The following is an 18,353-nucleotide window of genomic DNA, read 5'->3' as shown; positions in this document are numbered from 1 at the left end:
CATCAAATAATTTAAATTGCCTCAATATGTGCAACAGGATTTGACTGAATTGCGTGACATCAAGCAAAAGGAAGAAGAATCTGTATGGAAGTGCATGCAAAGATTCAAAGATGTTTTAGGAAAAACGACCAAAAATGGTTCATTCAGGCTTTGTTACCATTAACAAGAATACCCTTGATAACAAAATATTACCGCTTTAATAGAATCCTTAGAGAAAGCAATGAAAATCAAGGCTATGGTAGGATATCCTATCCATTTCAAGTCAAGCTCTACCTCTAGTGATCCTTCTTAATCTGTATAACCGAATTATTGTTTTGACTAGGAATTTGAAGGAGATGAATACTGCAAAACCCGATCATCCTTATGTTTTGTGAATAGGTTGCTACATTGAGGCCCATCATGTTACAAAGTGTCCAAAGTTGCGAGCTACGGGATCTCCTAATTTTCCCTGGTACCCCCTCCTACACAGACAAGGCTTTCATGAGGAGTTGAGAAAGTATATCCAAATGTCCCTCATGCCTTCCTTTAGTGAAGGTAAATTCTAAGTGTGGACACAAACAATTCCTCTAGCCCGAGAGCGGGTCTAGCCACAAACAAGACATTCTATGGAATATTTCCTTAGGTTAGAACCAATTAAGAGGGCCTACCTCTTAGTATGCTTATCCTGTTTGGTGATGACCTTGCTTGCTCGCTCTAGCTATCTCCCATTTCCTTCTTCGAGCACGTAAAACAAGTAAACAACAACAAACAACAACTGTGATAATAGACAAATTGTATTCAACCTACTTAACAAGTCAAGAAACATTAAGCCATAAACATGTGAGATGACATATTATGTAGGAAATCAATCGATAGTTGCATATATATTAAATCAAGAAGAGATTACAACCGTTGTCTTGACGTTGTTGTTCTCCTCCGACAAATCTGGGTTCCCACACACTTTTGTTAGCATTCCATGATGGCCTCAACAATGGTAGTTTTAAGGCTCTTCCCTTTAGTCTTCACACTAAACCAAATTCACACTTCTCCCTCACACACAACTAGAGAGCTACAACTATGAATAACTTGTTGATTACTCCACAATCAAAACTTCAACCAGAGCCTAATTAGAACTAAAAGCTAACACTAGCCTGTGCTTGGGAAAAAGGGAGGTTTATATAGCATGGATGGAAGGGAGATGGTTCCTTTCTCATGGGAGAAGATCTTATCTCTTGAGGTAGTTCCATCCTAATAGGGGAAGGAGCCCAAACTGACCTCCTCAACTCCATCGTGCCTAACCATTTACCAAACTTCCGTTACGAAGCTTCTAGAGCTGGAAGCTTTGGCTCCTTATTTAAAAAACTTTCAAAAGAGGATCGACATGACTGGAACAAGGCTCAGTCGCTCTGGTTGGCATTAGGGAAAGTTGTAATCCTACATATCAGCACGAGGAAGACACGAGTCATTAGCGTTGGTCTTGTAAACTAGTAAAAACAGAAGATTTTTGGGAAATGATGCAAAAAGGAATTGTTCTGCTCATGAAGAGGGACACAATGAGAGTTTCTTCATGAAGGGAAATCATGTAGGGTTCACTATAGAGGTCCTCCACGATCATGGAATGGGAAGTACAGGGACAGTGACAAAATGCTATGTAACACTTCCCATATCAACAAGGTAAATCTTCTAGTGAATATTGTGAAATTTGTTGTTCTCATGGTCATTCACCGCAGTTATTCCCCATATTGCAAAAATATTTAGTGTTCCTCATTCTATGTATTGTGAGTTCTATAGATCTCCTACACATAGTACTAATCAGTGCAGAGCATTAGATGCTCAAGTTGATCTACTGGATCTCTCTGCCTTCCGAATGAATGAAACTACTCGTGGAAGGGGAGGTGCAGGATATAGAGGAGGAAGAACCAATGGGAGAGGGATATTAATCTTCCATAATTGTGATGAATAGGGACATGTATCTAAGGATTGTCTACTACTAAAAATATCATGGTGTTCCCAATATTGTGTCAATTCCCGAGCAATAAAGGATTGTTATAAAGTAATTTCCCGATGGGAGAAGTGAAATCGATAGAGAGGGGCTAATATAATTAATTTATAGCCACAAAAACAAAAAAAAAATTCTAGCATTTGATCATTAATTTTGTTACCTGGGGAGGCACTCAAACTAGTGCTAATAAGGGCACTTTTGAACAACCTATCATTAGGAAAGTTGAGCCCCCATGAGCCAAGTATAATCACATTCAACAGAGGGGTTAATTTAAAGATGTCATTGATATTTTCATGGGACTAGTTCCCTCTTCTTATAGTCTGAGAGTTTCAAAATCGAAGAAAGGACAAACTTTATTCCCTGACAAGTGACTATCAGTTAGTCCCCATTTTTCTCAAGAACCTTCACAGCCTATTGCAATGTGGTTTCAGTTGTTCCTCAATATTTTGAATGATGAGAAACTCTCTAATCAATTGCAAAAGAAATTGAAGAGCATAGTGAGAGATGAAGAGTTATTTGAATGACCTAAGGCTTTGCAAACCTACCAAAACACCATAGTCAAAGGGTCAGGCGTAATAAAAGGAGAACTAGGAAAGAGTTCAAGATAGATGCTCAAATTCCAAGTTGTCATATTAAGGACACCATGTTGGATCTTGGATCTGATGTTAATATTTTGCCTAAGAAAACCTAGGAAGCACTAGGACAGCATATGTTAGTATTTTCTCCAATTCAATTACGAATGGAAAATCAGTATTTCATTTTTCCTATTGGTCGATTAGAAGATGTAGAAGTGAATGTTGCAGGTGTGAAAACATATGCATACTTTGAGTTTATTGACATTATTAGGGATAAGGATCCATATCCTATTTTATTGGGAGTTGATTAGGATTTTGAAAATTATAATGTCATTTATTTGAAGAGAGACCATGACCTTTGAATTTTATTGAGTTAGGTTTATTCAGCCCTTGAATACTTATCGAGGTCCTAGATTAACAGAACCTATTGATGATGTTGAAGATCCTAATAGCCTTGATCATTTGTATCAACTGAATGTGGGAAAAAAGGAAGATTAAATAAACCCTACAACTGATGGATTTATCAGCTGGAAAAGTATCCAAAACACAAAAGAAGGTTTTGATGTTGTGTTAGAATAATGGCAGTAAGAAGATCATGAACTATATTTCTGAAGAGGTGCAATTGTCTGATCTACTCAATGGATTGGGACAAAGGTAAGAAACTGCCCCATTTTTTATGATCTTGTTTGTGTAGACATTTTTGTAAGAGATATTGAACTTATCGTTACACATGAGAAAATATTTTCTTTAATGGTTGTTACATCACAATTACATCGCAAGCTACTCCTACTCGGTGGTGAGATACCCATTGCAACAATATTTTATCTTGTGAGATAGTCAAGTCATATCTTCTATGTAGATTTGTTGAACCAAAGAAAGAATAAAATCTAATTCCTTTATATCAAGGTCATGCAAGTCTTGAAAATCATGTCCACACTTATGTCACGCCTAGAAAAAGAGCAAGTTACTTGTTGAATTATGGATGCATCAATTTATTCACACTCTAGGAACTATCCCCAAGGCTTGGTTTTCCACAAAGGAAATGAAAAGACAAACCTATGACTAGGATGAGTTAGTTTTCCAGTTCTATATTGATTTCAACTTTTCGTATGAAGATTCATGCATCACAAAAGTTCTGAAAGCAATTAAGGGAGTTTTATTTCCTACTGGAAAGCCCATTTTAGAAACCTTTAAAAATATAAGTTGTGGTACTCTAGTTGATTCTAGTTTTCAAATGGTTGTCACTTATGGGAAGATTGATAAAGAGCCAGATGATGATGAGTTGGAGGGACTGAGACATTTGTCTTTTAAAGAATCTGAAGGATAATGTAGTATTAAAGATGATCCACCTCAAGATTCTGCTCATTTACAACCCTCAAGTTGTAGAAATTTAATATTGGTTTCGATGAAAAACCTAAATTATTATCCATATGAGATTATTGGGATGAGAAAACAACTAAAGAGATATTTGACCTACTCAAGGAATATGAAGACTCATTTCCCACATCTATTTCGGAACTAAAAGGCATCAAATGAGATTTTGGTGAAACGAAAATAGTTTTAAAACAAGATGTGCAGCCAGTGAAACATCACCCATATCAGTTGAACCTCAGAATTAAAGAGAAGGGTAAGAGAGATATTTATAAACTACTAGTAGCAGGGCTTATTTTTCATGTAGATGAGGCTAATTGGATAAGTCTTATAGTTATCCAAGACAAGAATTATTATGATGATATCAGAGTTTGTGTATATTATTGTAGTTTGAATAATGCATGTGTTCATGACCCCTTCCCTACTCCCTTTAGTGCTGAGTTCTTGGACAATGTTGTGGGATACGAGGCCTATTCTTTTATAGATGGATTTTTAGGCTATCATCAAGTTAGGATTGTAGAAGAAGATAAAAAGAAGACCACTTTTACTATAAAATGGGGATTCTATGCATACCATGTAATGTCATTTGGACTCAAGAATGCACCTGAAATTATCTAAGAGATTGTCATTGTAGCTTTTACATAATACATAAATAAGTTACTATAATTATATATGAATGATTGGACTATCTACAGTCTATTGAAGAAACATGCAAGTTTTCTCAAGGTAATGTTTCACCGGTGTAGGCAGCTGTAGATTTCCCTTAACTTAAAGAACTGAATTTTTTGTGTGCCATTTGGGAATTTGTTGGGACATATTGTCTATAAAGCTAGCGTATCAATTGATCTAACTAAATTTGTTGTAAATCTTAACATGCCACCTCCAACGAGCATGAATCAGATCAGATCTACTTTGGGATATACAGACTATTACTGCATATTTATACACAACTATGCTTCTATCACTGCTCCACTTGAGAAACTTCTGAAGAAATACAAACCTTTTTTTACAGAATCCTTAGTGTGATGTTGCATTTGAAACATTAAAAAAGAAACTAGAAAATTCTCCTATACTAGTTTAGCTTGACTAGAGTGTTGAAAATAGCAACAAGAAATGTTAAAAATATAATCCAAAAAATTCCAATTTAATTTGTCTTTGAATTAAATTTAGAATTAAATTGTAATTATTTTCTTATAGCAACTTATAAGTAGTTAAATAAGTTTAATTAACTTGATTAGCTTAGGAATTTCAAGTTGGAAGTATTTATGTAGTCATGTATATGTTCTCCCTAAGTTTTAGGGTCCAGTATGAGTTTAAATTGAGTTGGAAATTAGATCACTCATTTTACTGAGTTAAGTTCAATTAAATTAGTCCTAAATTGTTTTTGGAACTAATAGAGGACTAACAGCTAGTTGGTGCACTAATGCATCCACTAGTGCTACTCCAATTAACTGAAGATTTCCTCATGAGAAACTCATGCATGTCAGTTCAAAGAAAGACCCAGTTGAGACTAGAGTGTAGGGATAGTGTACTATCAGTTGTATGGTTTACTGAGTTATATAGATCATGCATGCAATCAGGAACTGGACCTAGTTTGGATTCCGCAGTTTTGGATTCACTGGATTCCCATTAATATGGGCTATTCAGCCATAGGAATTGCACAAGGAAATAGGGGTTTGGAGATAAGTAGAAGACTCAGGCTAAGGTATTTGGCTTTGGCTAGCTTGTGAGCTAATATTTGATTATACTTGTGCAGGGATTGTTCTTGTGAGAACAAGCATTGTATTCTCATATTGGATTTCTAATTAATCCAATATAGATAGTATGGGTTTTGAGCTGTGGCTTTCCCCAAGAAATATTATTGTGTTATGTGTCATTGATTTATCTTCTTATTGTTCTTATTGTTTTCATCAATCTATTGGCTTCCATTGTTTGAAATTAGAAGTAGATTCTTATCCTGTGCTTTAGTAAATTGTGTGAGCTTGTGAATCTACAATATTTTCTACATAGAGTAAAGAGCTTCATGTGCATATTAATGCTTCCATAACTACTCTTGATTTTGTTCTTTCACAAACAAGAGAAGGGAACATGGATCACTTGACATATTTTGCTAGTAGAAAGTTATCTGTTGCAGAGCGAAATTACACTACAATTGAACGAGAAGCTTTAGTGATGGTGTATTCTCTTCAGAAGTTCCACCACTATTTGTTGGGATTCCATTTCACATTTTTCACAGACCATTCAACTTTGAAGTATCTAGTGAATAAGCTTGTCCTTAATGGAAGAATATGTCAGTTGTTGTTGTTGTTTCAAGAATTCTCTTTTGAAGTCATTATGAAACCTGGGCAATCTAATGTGGGACCTGATTACCTTTCTCGATTGGATTCAAAAGAATCAAGGAATTTTGTTGATGACCAACTTCCAGATATTGATTTGTTTCACATTGAAGTTGTTCGTGATTGCTTAGAGGATATTGCACATTTTCTAACTATTGGTACTTGCCCCGAGAATTATTCTACAACACAAAAGAAGCATATTGTAGTCAAATTAGCTAACAATTAGCTTATTACAAGCCATTTATATAAATTAGGCCTTGATAGTATTCTCTGCATATGTGTTTTCAGTCATTAAAGGGATGATATTATATGGGATGTCACAGTGGAGTTGTGGGAGTACATGTTGGAGGAAAATATATCGCTCATAAAGTACTACAAGCAAGATTATGGTGGCCAACTTTGTTCAAGGATCCCAAGGAGTTTTCTAAAAATTATGATGTTTTTCAGAGGGTTGGGAGATATTCTAATTGATGTGAGCTTCCATTACATTTGGTTCGAACATTATAGGATTTTGAGAAGTGGGTTGTTGACTTCATTAGACCTATCAACCCTCCTATGTGACATTCGCAATCTAGATACATTATTACCACAAATGACTATCTCATGTGATGGCCAAAAGTTTCTCCAGTGAGAGATCATAATACCCGTACTGCAGCTCATTTCATCTTTGAGAATATTATTACTAGGTTTGGTTGCTCGAGGAGCCTAACTAGTGATTAAGGGGATCATTTTGTTAATGATATTATCACAACTTAGACTCAGGAGTTTCTTATTCAAAACCATAAGAGTAGTCCATATCATCTGCATACCAATGGTACAATGGAGGAATTTAAAAAAAATATAGAAAGGTCTCACCAAATTATGTTCAACTAATAGAGATGATTAGGATGAGAAATTTCTCGCAAAGATTTGGGCCTATAATACTACCACCAAGAGGTTACATAGGTACACTATGTTTCAGTTGTTGTATGGGAAAGAAGTCATAGTTCCTACGAATTCCTTATTCCTAATTTATTCATTGCAGAAGCCACCAAGATGAAATATGATGATTCAATTATAGAATCACTCCAGGAATCATGGGAATTATATGAACAGATATTTTTAGCATATTTTCATCAGAGTGTGGAAAAGTAAATGAAGAAGGTGTGGCATGATCGCCACATCAAGAATAAATCCCTTTTTTTTGGGGATCGAGCTCTTATTTATGATATTAAGTACTTGAGACATCCAGGAAAACTCCAAATTCATTGGTTGGGGTCATTCATAGTTGTGAAAATCAAATATTCAGGAGTTGTTAAACTTGCACATCTCGATGGTATTCTTCGAACTGGTTGGGTGAATGACACTCGCCTAAAACCCTGCTATGCCCCTTAATTAATATATTTATGTTTCTCTCTCTCGAGGAGCATATATTAGGTCTTAGGTTTGGTTTTTGTCGTTTTTGTTAGTATATTTTTGGTTTCTACTAGTTGCATTAGTGGTTTTTTTGTTGTGTTCTATCGCAACAGATTGTGGTCGAGTAGGTATAATTTGTGTTGCTTAGTTGTCTTTTTGTTTCATGACCATTATATTGAATCAGCTCTGCTATAACAATTGGATCTACTGAGTTGGAAACTAATTTTTGTTTATGTCCACCGTACTATCACCTTTTTGAGTTTGTCTTGTCTAATTTTCCAGTCATTGATATGGCACCTTGTGATATGGGTTTCTATCGCAATTAATTTTACTAATCGAGGTTTTATTTGGTTAGTCCTTTACTTACCTACCTTATGTTGACACATCTCAACAATCTTAAAATTCCGCAAGCCATTATGGGTGTTGGTATTCCCATCTCCAACTTTATCTTCCATCTGAATTGTCCATCATGAGCCCTTACAAAATCAAAAGAAATCCTACCTTCTTTGTCTCATAACATTTTCGTCCATTTTGTCTCCTAGTCCTATTGGTGTAAATGTGGCATGGCCTCTCTTGTTGATTCCTCATGAGTCTAAAAGCACAAGGAAAGAAAAAGAATTTTATTCCTATTTCAAAGAAGACTAGACTACATTATGTTTTCAAAGGAGAAGGTTCTTCTTGTTTAAAGGAGAGATATATGCAAAGTTTTGTTACCAAAATGATATAAGAAAAAAGAAACATTCTTCTTTCCTTAAGCCCTTGAACATTTTTGGTGTTATATATTATGAGAACATATGCAAAGTCAATACATATACAAGCATGCAAGTCAAGCTCCTTCCACAGAACATTGTCATAGTTGAGGAAATTTGGTGCCAACAATGATATATGTATGGTATATAACAATTTCCCATGGTGCATGTGGGATATGTATGTTTATTTTTACAAAATAAAAATGTTTGATAATGCATATAAATCACATATGGATGAAGACTTGGCAGGTATAGGGTCATATAAATCACCTCTTCCTAATATACTCTTCATAATATCAAACTTGAGGTATGAACTGAATATTTTGTAGTAATTTTTGGCATAGTTGGATCCAAGAAGTCCTATTTAATGTCATTCATTTTTGGGGAAATGCCAACTCTCTGGCATGATAAAATTTAATTGGTTGTGCACGTAACAAATACTACATCATACATATGAAATATATATTTATATGGAATGAAATTACTAATATACCTACCATTAGCTTTAATGGTTACGTTGATATTAAAGTAAAAGTAAAATTGAAAGTGATTTCACTATTATTGCAGCATGGGGAAAAGATTAAATAAAGTAGCTCAACAATTTTGAATTTAACCATTAAGTGGACCTAAAAGATTAGAAAAGAATATCATATATAATATTAGATATGTGGCTATGGACGAATATGACGATGGAAACCAAATATCAAGAATGAAAAAAGAGAAGAGAGTTAGCTACTTTAGAAAAAAAAAATGCAAATGGAAAGGGATTGGATAAACAAAGATGAAGACGCTCGTAATTATCTTACTATGTTATAATTTTAACCCAAATAAAGTAGCTCAACAATTTTGAATCTAACCATTAAGTGGACCTAGAAGATTAGAAAATAATATCATATATAATATTAGATATGTGACTATGGACGAATATGATGATGGAAACCAAAGATCAAGAATGAAAAAAGAGAAGAGAGTTAGCTTCTTTAGAAAAAAAAAAGACTAATGCAAATGGAAAGGGATTGGATAAACAAAGATGAAGAGGCTCGTAATTATCTTACTATGTTATAATTTTAACGCGATAAGTTGGGATAATAATTGAGATAAAAATGAACCTGTGGAGGAAGTTGGGGAAGTATCATATTATAATGTTTTTCAAGCAGTGGAGTTAGTGAATTTTGTCGATTTTTTACATCACAAAGTTTCACTTTATTGATTATCCTCTCACTTTATCTTGAATTTTAATTTGAGTTTATTACCCAAATTATTCTTGAGAAACATAGGCTTTTGTACATACTTATGTAATTAAATTCATGTGTAACTTGTAATATAAAACAAAAAAAGGGAAGATCAAGTCCAGTAAAGCACGTAGACATTGAGTTATGATCCCAATAAACTGAAGATTAAAAAACGGAAATAAGTTGCTCGAATAGTTCAACGAATCCAACGACCAAACAAACTTCATCTATTGGTAAATTCAATGAAGATCAAAGCCACTCATTTGTAATAGAAGATCTATAAAATACAGCAGATTATATGATCCAAATGATTCCCTTCTGCACACCCAGATGTTGCCCATGTGAGTAAGGGTGACCAGTTGTAAGGATTTTTTTTGTTTTTTTCCTAAGTTTCCCTCCTCCTGCATCTAAATTCCATTTGTGTGATGTTGTTGTCAAGTTTGTAAGGGTGCTTCTTTTGAGTGTCTCCTAAGAATTGACTACATAGCTCTACTTGTTTACAACCTAGTAAAGGTAAGAATTATTGTTGCATTGGTTTCATTATTTTATCATTTAAATTGGTACTAACTTTGTGACTGTTATGTAGGACAAATCTTCTTACCCATTGTCAACTAGTTTAAACCGACTATATAACACCTTCCATCTTCCCTGCATATTCCACCCCATGGAAGTGTACTTGGTTGAGAATGTAATAAAATTTCCCTTGTTGATCAAACCTCTCTAATGGTTTTGGCATTTGGGCATTTTTTTTCTCATTAATTTTCAGATTATACCATTTTATCTTTTGTATAAATGTTTTAACTTATTTTTTTAAAGTCGTAAATGTATGTGTTTACCTTCACGTTATGTAAATTTCCTACATTTACCATGTTTTAATGTATATCACATTAACCCTAATTTATGTATATAATGTGATGATATTTAGTTTATTTAATAGTTTTTTTTTCCCATAAGGAAAAAGTCGTAATTTCTATTAAAAGAAAGAAATTACATTTTGTAGATGCTGGTCGCATATTCATTTGTGGCCATAGGCCAGTCAAGTTATCAAAAATGATCCTGAGTGATCTGGATCTCCACGCAGGGAGTCTTGTAGATCTGCTATAAAAACCAAAATTTAATATCAAAAACTTGCTCTACGCAGAGAGCACTGTTATAGACAGTTACTGTATATAAACTGTACAATCATGAGTACGTGTATCAAAAAGAAACATATCAGCTGTGACTGTTTATGTACGGGTCTGAGACCCATTTCTATTAAGATCCATATAAGGCTTGTGATAGTATTGATGGAAGGTTCCATCAATCTCCTCCTGTATCAGCCATTGATCTAGATGGCTGTGCGCTGCTTCTTTGGAAAGTTGGTCAGCTTCAGTGTTCTGTTCCCTGTAAATATGGCGACAGAAAAAAGATTCAAAAGATGTAATCAGTCTTTTGGCTTCGTCAAGAATATGTCTCAGTGAGAAAGCAAAACAATGAGATGCAGAATTTAGCCAATTGCAAACTATCTGTGAATCTCCAAATAGTTGAAGGTGTCTGCATTGTTTTTGGATTGCAAAATGTATGATATGTTTTGCGGTGCTTAATTCTGCAAAGTTATTGGTGCCATTTTCAAGCTTAATCTGGATCTTAAAGCAATGGGACTCATTTATATATAATACTGCTCCCCCGCCACATCCCTCATCCTGAGCAGAGCCATCAAAATAGGCCCAGGGCTTAGATTTATCAATGGTAATAGGAGCAAAAGAACGTGCTGGTGCAGTGCAGTCTATCTCAGGGAGCATATTATAATCAGCAATGGTGTGACTCAGAATTGTCGGCCAGTGGGGAGCCTTGTTGTTAAAGATGATTTGATTCCGAGCTATCCAGATAGCCCAGCATACGAGGAGGGGCATGTTAATGGGCTTGCCTGAGTGTTCTCTTGTCCAATTGTTCCAAGCATCCAAAATATTAGTCCCTTGCCAAGCTTTAAGGGAGGTAATATAAGATGATATACTGTGCCAGAATTCTCTAGTGACTGTGCAGTGTATGAAAAGATGATCAGTACTCTCCTCTTCGCAACAACAAAGATGACATCTGAAGGGTCCGTTGAAAGATCGTTTCAAGAGATTTTTTCCAGTGGGAATTTTATCAAAAATGATGTTCCACATCAATAAACGACAACGAGGGGCGGCCTGGAGTTTCCAGATCCTTTTCCAGTGCGGTAGGATGTCAGGAGGCTTATGTGGTTCCATTAACTTCAGGTATCCCATTTTAGGAGAGTAAAGACCGTGTTTGGCAATGGCCCATATGAGCTCGTCCGGTCCTTCAGTCAATCTGATGTTTGCCTGGGTGAGAGCATCTGTAAAATTACTCCATTCTAACTGCCATTGTTCCAGGATATCTAGGGCCGCCGAGGAGATCCAAGCTTGTTGTAGGAAAGTAGAGTTTGCACTGTCACCAATATGATTTATGTGAGTAATGCCCCTGCTATGAAGATGTCTGATAAGGCCATCCGAAAGTCTGTGCATGTTGCCACATCCTACCCATGGGTCCATGCCTATTCTTACATCTCGTCCACTCTTAATGCGCCAGGTAATGCCGTCCCTCAAAAGGGGGAGGGATAGTAAAACTGCCTTCCATATATTAGAGATATTGTGTCCCACGTTATGTTGCTGTCGGAACCAGTCCATAAGGTGTGAGGGCCAGATGTATTTTGCTTGGGCTACTCGTGACCAAAGGCTGTCTGTGGTTAGTAGTTGCCAGCCAAGCTTTGCAGCTAATGCTTTTGCAAATAGATCTAGCCTTTTAATACCCCAGCCTCCCCAACTTTTTGGTCTGGCAATGGTATCCCATTTCACCCATGCAAATACTTTCCCAGGCTGTTGTCCATTCCATAGAAATCTGGTACAGATGCTCTGTAGTCTGTTTAAGACACCTCGGGGTATCCAGGCCAGTGTCATCCAATAAACTGGCGTAGCTTCAATGACGGCTTTGATGAGGATCAGACGACCCGCTCTAGAGAGATATTTGTGGTACCAGATTTGGAGTCTTTTCTCCACCTTTGCGAGAAGCCATGTCCAGTCAGCAATTTTGTAGCCAAGAGGTTTTAACCTGTACCCCAGGTATTTGATGCCATCAGCGAGCGAGGATGAGGTGAAGGGGAAGCGCTGGGTAGCATATGCAAGTTCATGACGTGTAACACCAACAGTCGTGATAGTAGATTTACTGTCATTTACCATCATCCCCGTAGCTTGCTGAAACAGGAGAAAAATATTTGTGTAGAGCAGTGACATCGCCAATGCCTCCATTTAGAAAAATGAGAATATCATCCACAAACAATAAATGAGTGAGGAGAAAATTTTCAGAGATGTTAATGCCAGTAATCTGATGCCTATCTCTGGAGTATATGATAAGCCTGCTCAGCCCTTCGATGACAAGAAGGAATAGAAGGGGGGAAAGGGGGCAGCCCTGTCTGAGCCCTCTTTCCGAAGTGAAAAAGGATGTGGCCTCCCCGTTTAGAAGAACACTGTAAGCAACCTCTGATATACAACTCATGACCCATTTGATGTAGTCGAAGGGGAAGCCTAGGTGAGTCAAGAGCAATCTGATGTATAGCCAATTTACTCTATCAAATGCTTTGGATAGGTCAACCTTGAGGATCATACCTTTTTGTTTTTTAAAGTGGAGGGAATGGAGGAGTTCCTGAGCAGTGGCTATGGCTTCATGTATCTGCCGATGGTCAAGGAAGGCAAATTGTTCAGATGAAATGTGGCGAGATAATAGAGGCTTCAGACGGTTTGCAATGATTTTGGCGATGATCTTGTAGAGACAATTGCAAAGAGATATGGGTCTGAAATCATTGAAAGATGTAGGGTGATCGGTTTTAGGAATGAGGGCGATGAAAGTAGATTTGATAGCCGAGGAGACCCTACCAGATTGCCTGCTCAGTTCGACGATCTTCAGGAGATCGTCTGCCATTAAGTCAAAAAAGGCTATGTAGAATTCGATGGTCCAACCATCAGGGCCAGGGCTTTTATCCTTCTTAAACCATTTGATGGTCGATTCTAGCTCTGCCATGGTCACCTCCTTGGTGAGATCATCATGTTCCTCTGGGGAGACAAATCTGGGGAATTTTTCGGCCACCCTCATTATTTCAAGAATGCTGGCCTCACGGGGAGCCTTGTATATGCTTCTGAAATGGTCGGTTGCTAGCTTAGCAAGGTGCCTCTGAGAAGTAACGATATGATCCTGGGCATCCACTAATTCCCAAATAGTGTTAATAGCCTTCCTCCGTTGGCAAATTTGTGATAGGATTTGGTGTTGTTATCCCCTTCTGAGAGCCATATAGCTCTGCTCCGCAGCCTCCAGCTTTCCTCTCTGTCCTTCAGGATCTGTGATCGCTTTGCAATGAGGGACATGTATAGATCTTTTTTTCCTGTGTAGGAAAGATGCCTCCTGCCTCGTCTTCATGTGATGCTATGATTCTTTCTGCCTCCCTCAAAAAATGATCATCCCGGAGTCTCTTCTGATGTGCCCATAGCTTTGAGATCCTTTTGAGCTCCGTTAATTTCCTGATGAAACCTTCAGTGAAGTTTTCATCCTCTCTGATAGGGTTTCTCTGCCAATACTCGGTTACCATCTGAATGTAGGAGGGGTCCTTTAACCAGGAGGAGTTAAATTTGAAGGGGCTCTTAATTTTGTTGTAGATATCAGAGATCTCCAAAGATTGGACGGTGGTCAGATATGCCTCCAGAGCCCACCCATTGCCTTATACGGGCAATCCTGTTGTGGAGGGATTCTTTGATAAGAAATCTGTCGAGTCTCCTGGCTAGACTCTGCTCACCACTTCGATTGTTAGACCAAGTATGTTGTAATTTTGCCATGGGTGTGTCTATCCAGTGGTGCTCATTCAATAGAGTAGATATAGTTTCCGAGAAGGGGTCAATCCGGGCTGCATGTCCCCATGATTCACAGAATCCCATGGTAAAATTTAAATCTCCTCCAAGTATGATATTATCCTGTTGTAATAGTACTGAATCCAGTAAAGAATTCCAGTAGGCAGCCCTATCTGAGCAAGGACCGTATACATTGATGAGCCGAAGATCTAATTCCATAGAAAGAACATAGGCGTCTATACCAATAAACCCTCTGCCACCCCAAGTATTCTTGATTCTCAGCGCTCTATTATTGATCCCAATCGCCAAACCGCCAGATCTCCCGGAAGCATCCAGAGCGTGAAAAGTCCAGTAGGGCAACCAGGCCTGGAGGGTGGGAATAAGGGTGTCCGCAGGACAGAGGGTTTCTTGCAGAAAAATAATATCTGATTGTGAGAGGGAGAGAAGTCTCCTGAGGGCTAGTTTTTTGGGTGAACTAGCTAACCCTCTGCAGTTAAAGGATAGTATCTTCATGTCGGATGAGTAGCAGGGCCATTCAATGCTCTAAGGGCCCTTAAGATGGTCTGCTGTCGTCCTATAGCGACTTCAGCATCAGCAGCATGTCTGGCTTTCGAAATGCGAGATGGTCGCCCTCGAGAGAGCTTATGAGAGGTAGGCGCGGTATCAAGGTCCAGACCGATGGCATCTGGGCCGATACCTCTAGGTCGGGGTCGGAGGGAGTATCTGGGAGGAGCAGGGGGAGAGGGAACCGAAAGCGAATCCATCAACTGCGAGGGAAGAGATGGCGGGCACGGCGATGTGCTAGGAGAGGGGGCCGGGATGGAGCAGATGAGAGAGGAGGGAGGTACAGGTGCAGGGGAGGAAGTCTGAAAAGGAGCAGATGGGGGGGGTGGAAGAGAGGCAACCCGATGCATATAAACAGAGACAACCGGATCATGCATAGATGTAAAAACAATAGATGTGGAAGCGACAGACATACCCGGTGTATCGTCGCCCGCCGGATCAGAGTCTTCTGGAGCGGGGGCAGGCGATGAGCGGGTGGGTTCCTCCGTCGAGGTGCCAGGAGGGTTTTGAGGAGCGCCAACGACCTACTCTGGAGATTCCAAGGGCTCCGCAGATGGGGGCTGTGCAGGAGGAGGGATAGATTGATCTGGTACCACGTCTTGTGCACGATCTAGCCCTTTTCGGAGAAGAGGGCAGTCCCGGTAAAGATGCCCAACTTTGTGACACCTACGGCATCTGTACGGGATCCCTTCATAGTCAATACTCTGTTTCCTGGAAGAGTCCCTCCACTGAATAGTGATATATTCCTGTAAACCTCCCCTGGTGTCCAGATTGATGAGAAGCCGCGCGTAAGCCATCATGCCGGTGTGCAGATACGACTTGTCGTAGTCCATATAGACGCCGATGGCGTTTCCAATTCTCCGAAAAATATCTTCAGACCAAAACTGCAGGGGGAGGCCGGGAAGCCTGATCCATACAGGTCCTATCCCAATCTGCTCAGTAGCCGGGTCGAACATAGGGTCCATCATTTAAGGAGGACCGGGGCGTGTTCGAAATGCCAAAATGAGGAAAGGACCCAATTTGTGTGGTCGGCACGAGCGAACCTTAATGCGAACCATCCCCTCACAAAGGTTTGCACGAAGGGGATGTCTACCAGGTGATGGCCCCAGACTTCAGTAGCCCAGGCTTTCAGCGTGCAGCCGAGTAATTCCTTCCTCTGATGCGACCCACAAGGACTCTGTCCGCAAAATCCATGATTTCACCCCACTGGATGTCCTCCTCAAGCCTGAGAAAAATATCCTCCTCCCTGGATTTGAAGCATCGGTACTTCTTTTAGGGACCAGATCTCGGCGGGGGATGCGGGAAGGGATTCGATGCCGGGTCGGAGCCGATACCTAGTGGGAGGTGAGTGCTTGTTGCAGGGGGACGGGAGCTAATGCCAGCGGAGGTAGATGGACCGGAGAGGGGAGGGATATCAGTGAAGCTTCCAGAGAAAGTACCGGCGGCAGGGGGGGAGGATAAGGGGAGAGCGGAAGGCGGATCTGCTGATGAGGACCAGGGCAACGAGGCAGGATGAGGAGAGGAACTAGGGTTAGGGTTGATACAGCCTGTCACAAACCCCAGAGTGGCCGGAGAGTGAGGAGGCGTAGACAAAGCCGGCCAGGTGGGGGGAATATCCGGGAGAATCACGGGAAAATGTCGCGGAGACATCCCGGCAGAGTAGGCAACCAAATTTTTCCGGGAGATCAGAGTGGAGCATACCTTGTGATGTGGAAAGGGGCGTACGCCAGATGGAGACACCTTCCAGCGGGTCTTCAGTATAGTCGACAGCTTCCTGGTCCTCCATGATGCCAGCTACAAAACCCTCGGAACGGCGGACACCTCGAAGCGCAGATAACCGTGGAGGGAAACGGGTCGCGACAGCAAAACAGCCGTAACGGTTATGGTAAGTAAACGGTGGAGATGGTGCTGCACGGAGACGGGCTAACCGTAGAGCGTCGGATCCGGCCTATAACCTGAAAGATAAGCGGCGCCGGATGCGGATGACCGGGAGTGGAGAGAATAACAGTCGCGGGCCGCTGCAGACAATGTCTGAAACCCTAACCCTTAACTGAACCCACCTCGCGTGAAAGCCTCTGAAGTCGCCATCGCATCCTTCTGTATAGATTGCTTTTTGTTTGGTAATTATATATTACATTAATGCTATAATTATTTTGTAGTTTATTTAATAGTTATTTTAGTTAGTTGTCTTTTTAACTTCGTTTTGTTTCTGCACATATTCTAATTTTGTTTAGTTTTATTAACCTATTTTCAATAGCTACAAATATTTTAATGTTTGGTTGTTGGAACAAATAAATCTTATTCATTAAACAATTTAATTATATATTTGGCACGATGAATTAAGGTTTTATTTTCAAAAAAAACAAATACAAATACAACAACTTAGCCATATGATTAAAGAGCTAATTTTCAAAAATTAGGTACATAGAGCTAATTTCAAAAGTTAGGTACATGGTTCAATGATAAAGTCACTAGTTGTGTAACTTGGAGGTTACAAGTTCAAACCCAATAAGCCCTATTGTTTAATTAAATTGCATAATAAATGGGTTAACTAATTGCTCTATCACGATACTTGGTTGTTGTATAATGGATTTTTATCCATTATGAATCAATAATGCATATCATATTAATGACTGAGATTTTCATTTGACCAAACAACAATTAAAGCAACATTAAGTGTATAATATGCCTTAGTCATTCACATATCCACTTAGTGTTTGACAATATAGGAGGGATATTATTTACTTAATTTTTCATGCATAAAGCTTTGTAGCCACTCTTTTCTTCATTTTATAAGACCAAACAACAATTAAAGCAACATTAAGTGTATAGTATGCCTTACTCATTCACATATCCACTTAGTGTTTGACAATATAGGAGGGATGTTATTTACTTAATTTTTCATGCATAAAGCTTTGTAGCCACTCTTTTCTTTATTTTATAAGTTTTATGCAGCTTAGACCCTACAGTGATCTAAGGCCCAAACCTTAGACGATTGAATGGTTCGTTACCTTTTGTACATATTTTTGCATTTAGGATTAGTGTGTTAGTTTTTTTATTCTTTTTTCCTTAGCTACCGTAGGTTGAGTTGCATTATTATTATTGTGGAACAAATCCTCATAAAGCAGCTTAAAACCAAGGGATAATGTTCCCATTACTGCTCGATAGTCATCAAAGAGTCTGAGATGTCGATGTGGGTGTAGTTCTAGAGCGATACTTACATTCTGAAACATCAAAACATTATTAAATGCTTAATTGCGAAATTGCCTATCAAGA

General features: G+C 38.8%; 1 protein-coding gene across 1 annotated transcript; it reads right to left on the bottom strand.

Annotated features, from left to right (window-relative positions):
• Positions 1–15,601: 15,601 nt before the first annotated feature.
• Positions 15,602–16,042, bottom strand: LOC149213324 (uncharacterized). Its single transcript, XM_089388980.1, has one exon. The coding sequence runs from the start codon at positions 16,040–16,042 to the stop codon at positions 15,602–15,604; it is 441 nt and encodes a 146-aa protein (XP_089245106.1).
• Between the last annotated feature and the right edge of the window lie 2,311 nt (positions 16,043–18,353).

Source organism: Pinus tabuliformis, chromosome 1_1 (genome assembly GCF_031772625.1).
Source record: "Pinus tabuliformis cultivar Carrire ecotype Pingquan chromosome 1_1, CPIR1, whole genome shotgun sequence".
NCBI lineage: Eukaryota > Viridiplantae > Streptophyta > Pinopsida > Pinales > Pinaceae > Pinus > Pinus tabuliformis.
Note: the sequence above shows the minus strand (reverse complement) of the source record. Positions and strands in the feature narration are given on the sequence as shown.

What these genes read in the sequence shown, in the direction of transcription:
- LOC149213324 (XM_089388980.1), bottom strand. Translation starts at nt 16,042, where the DNA reads ATGGACCCTATGTTCGACCCGGCTACTGAGCAGATTGGGATAGGACCT.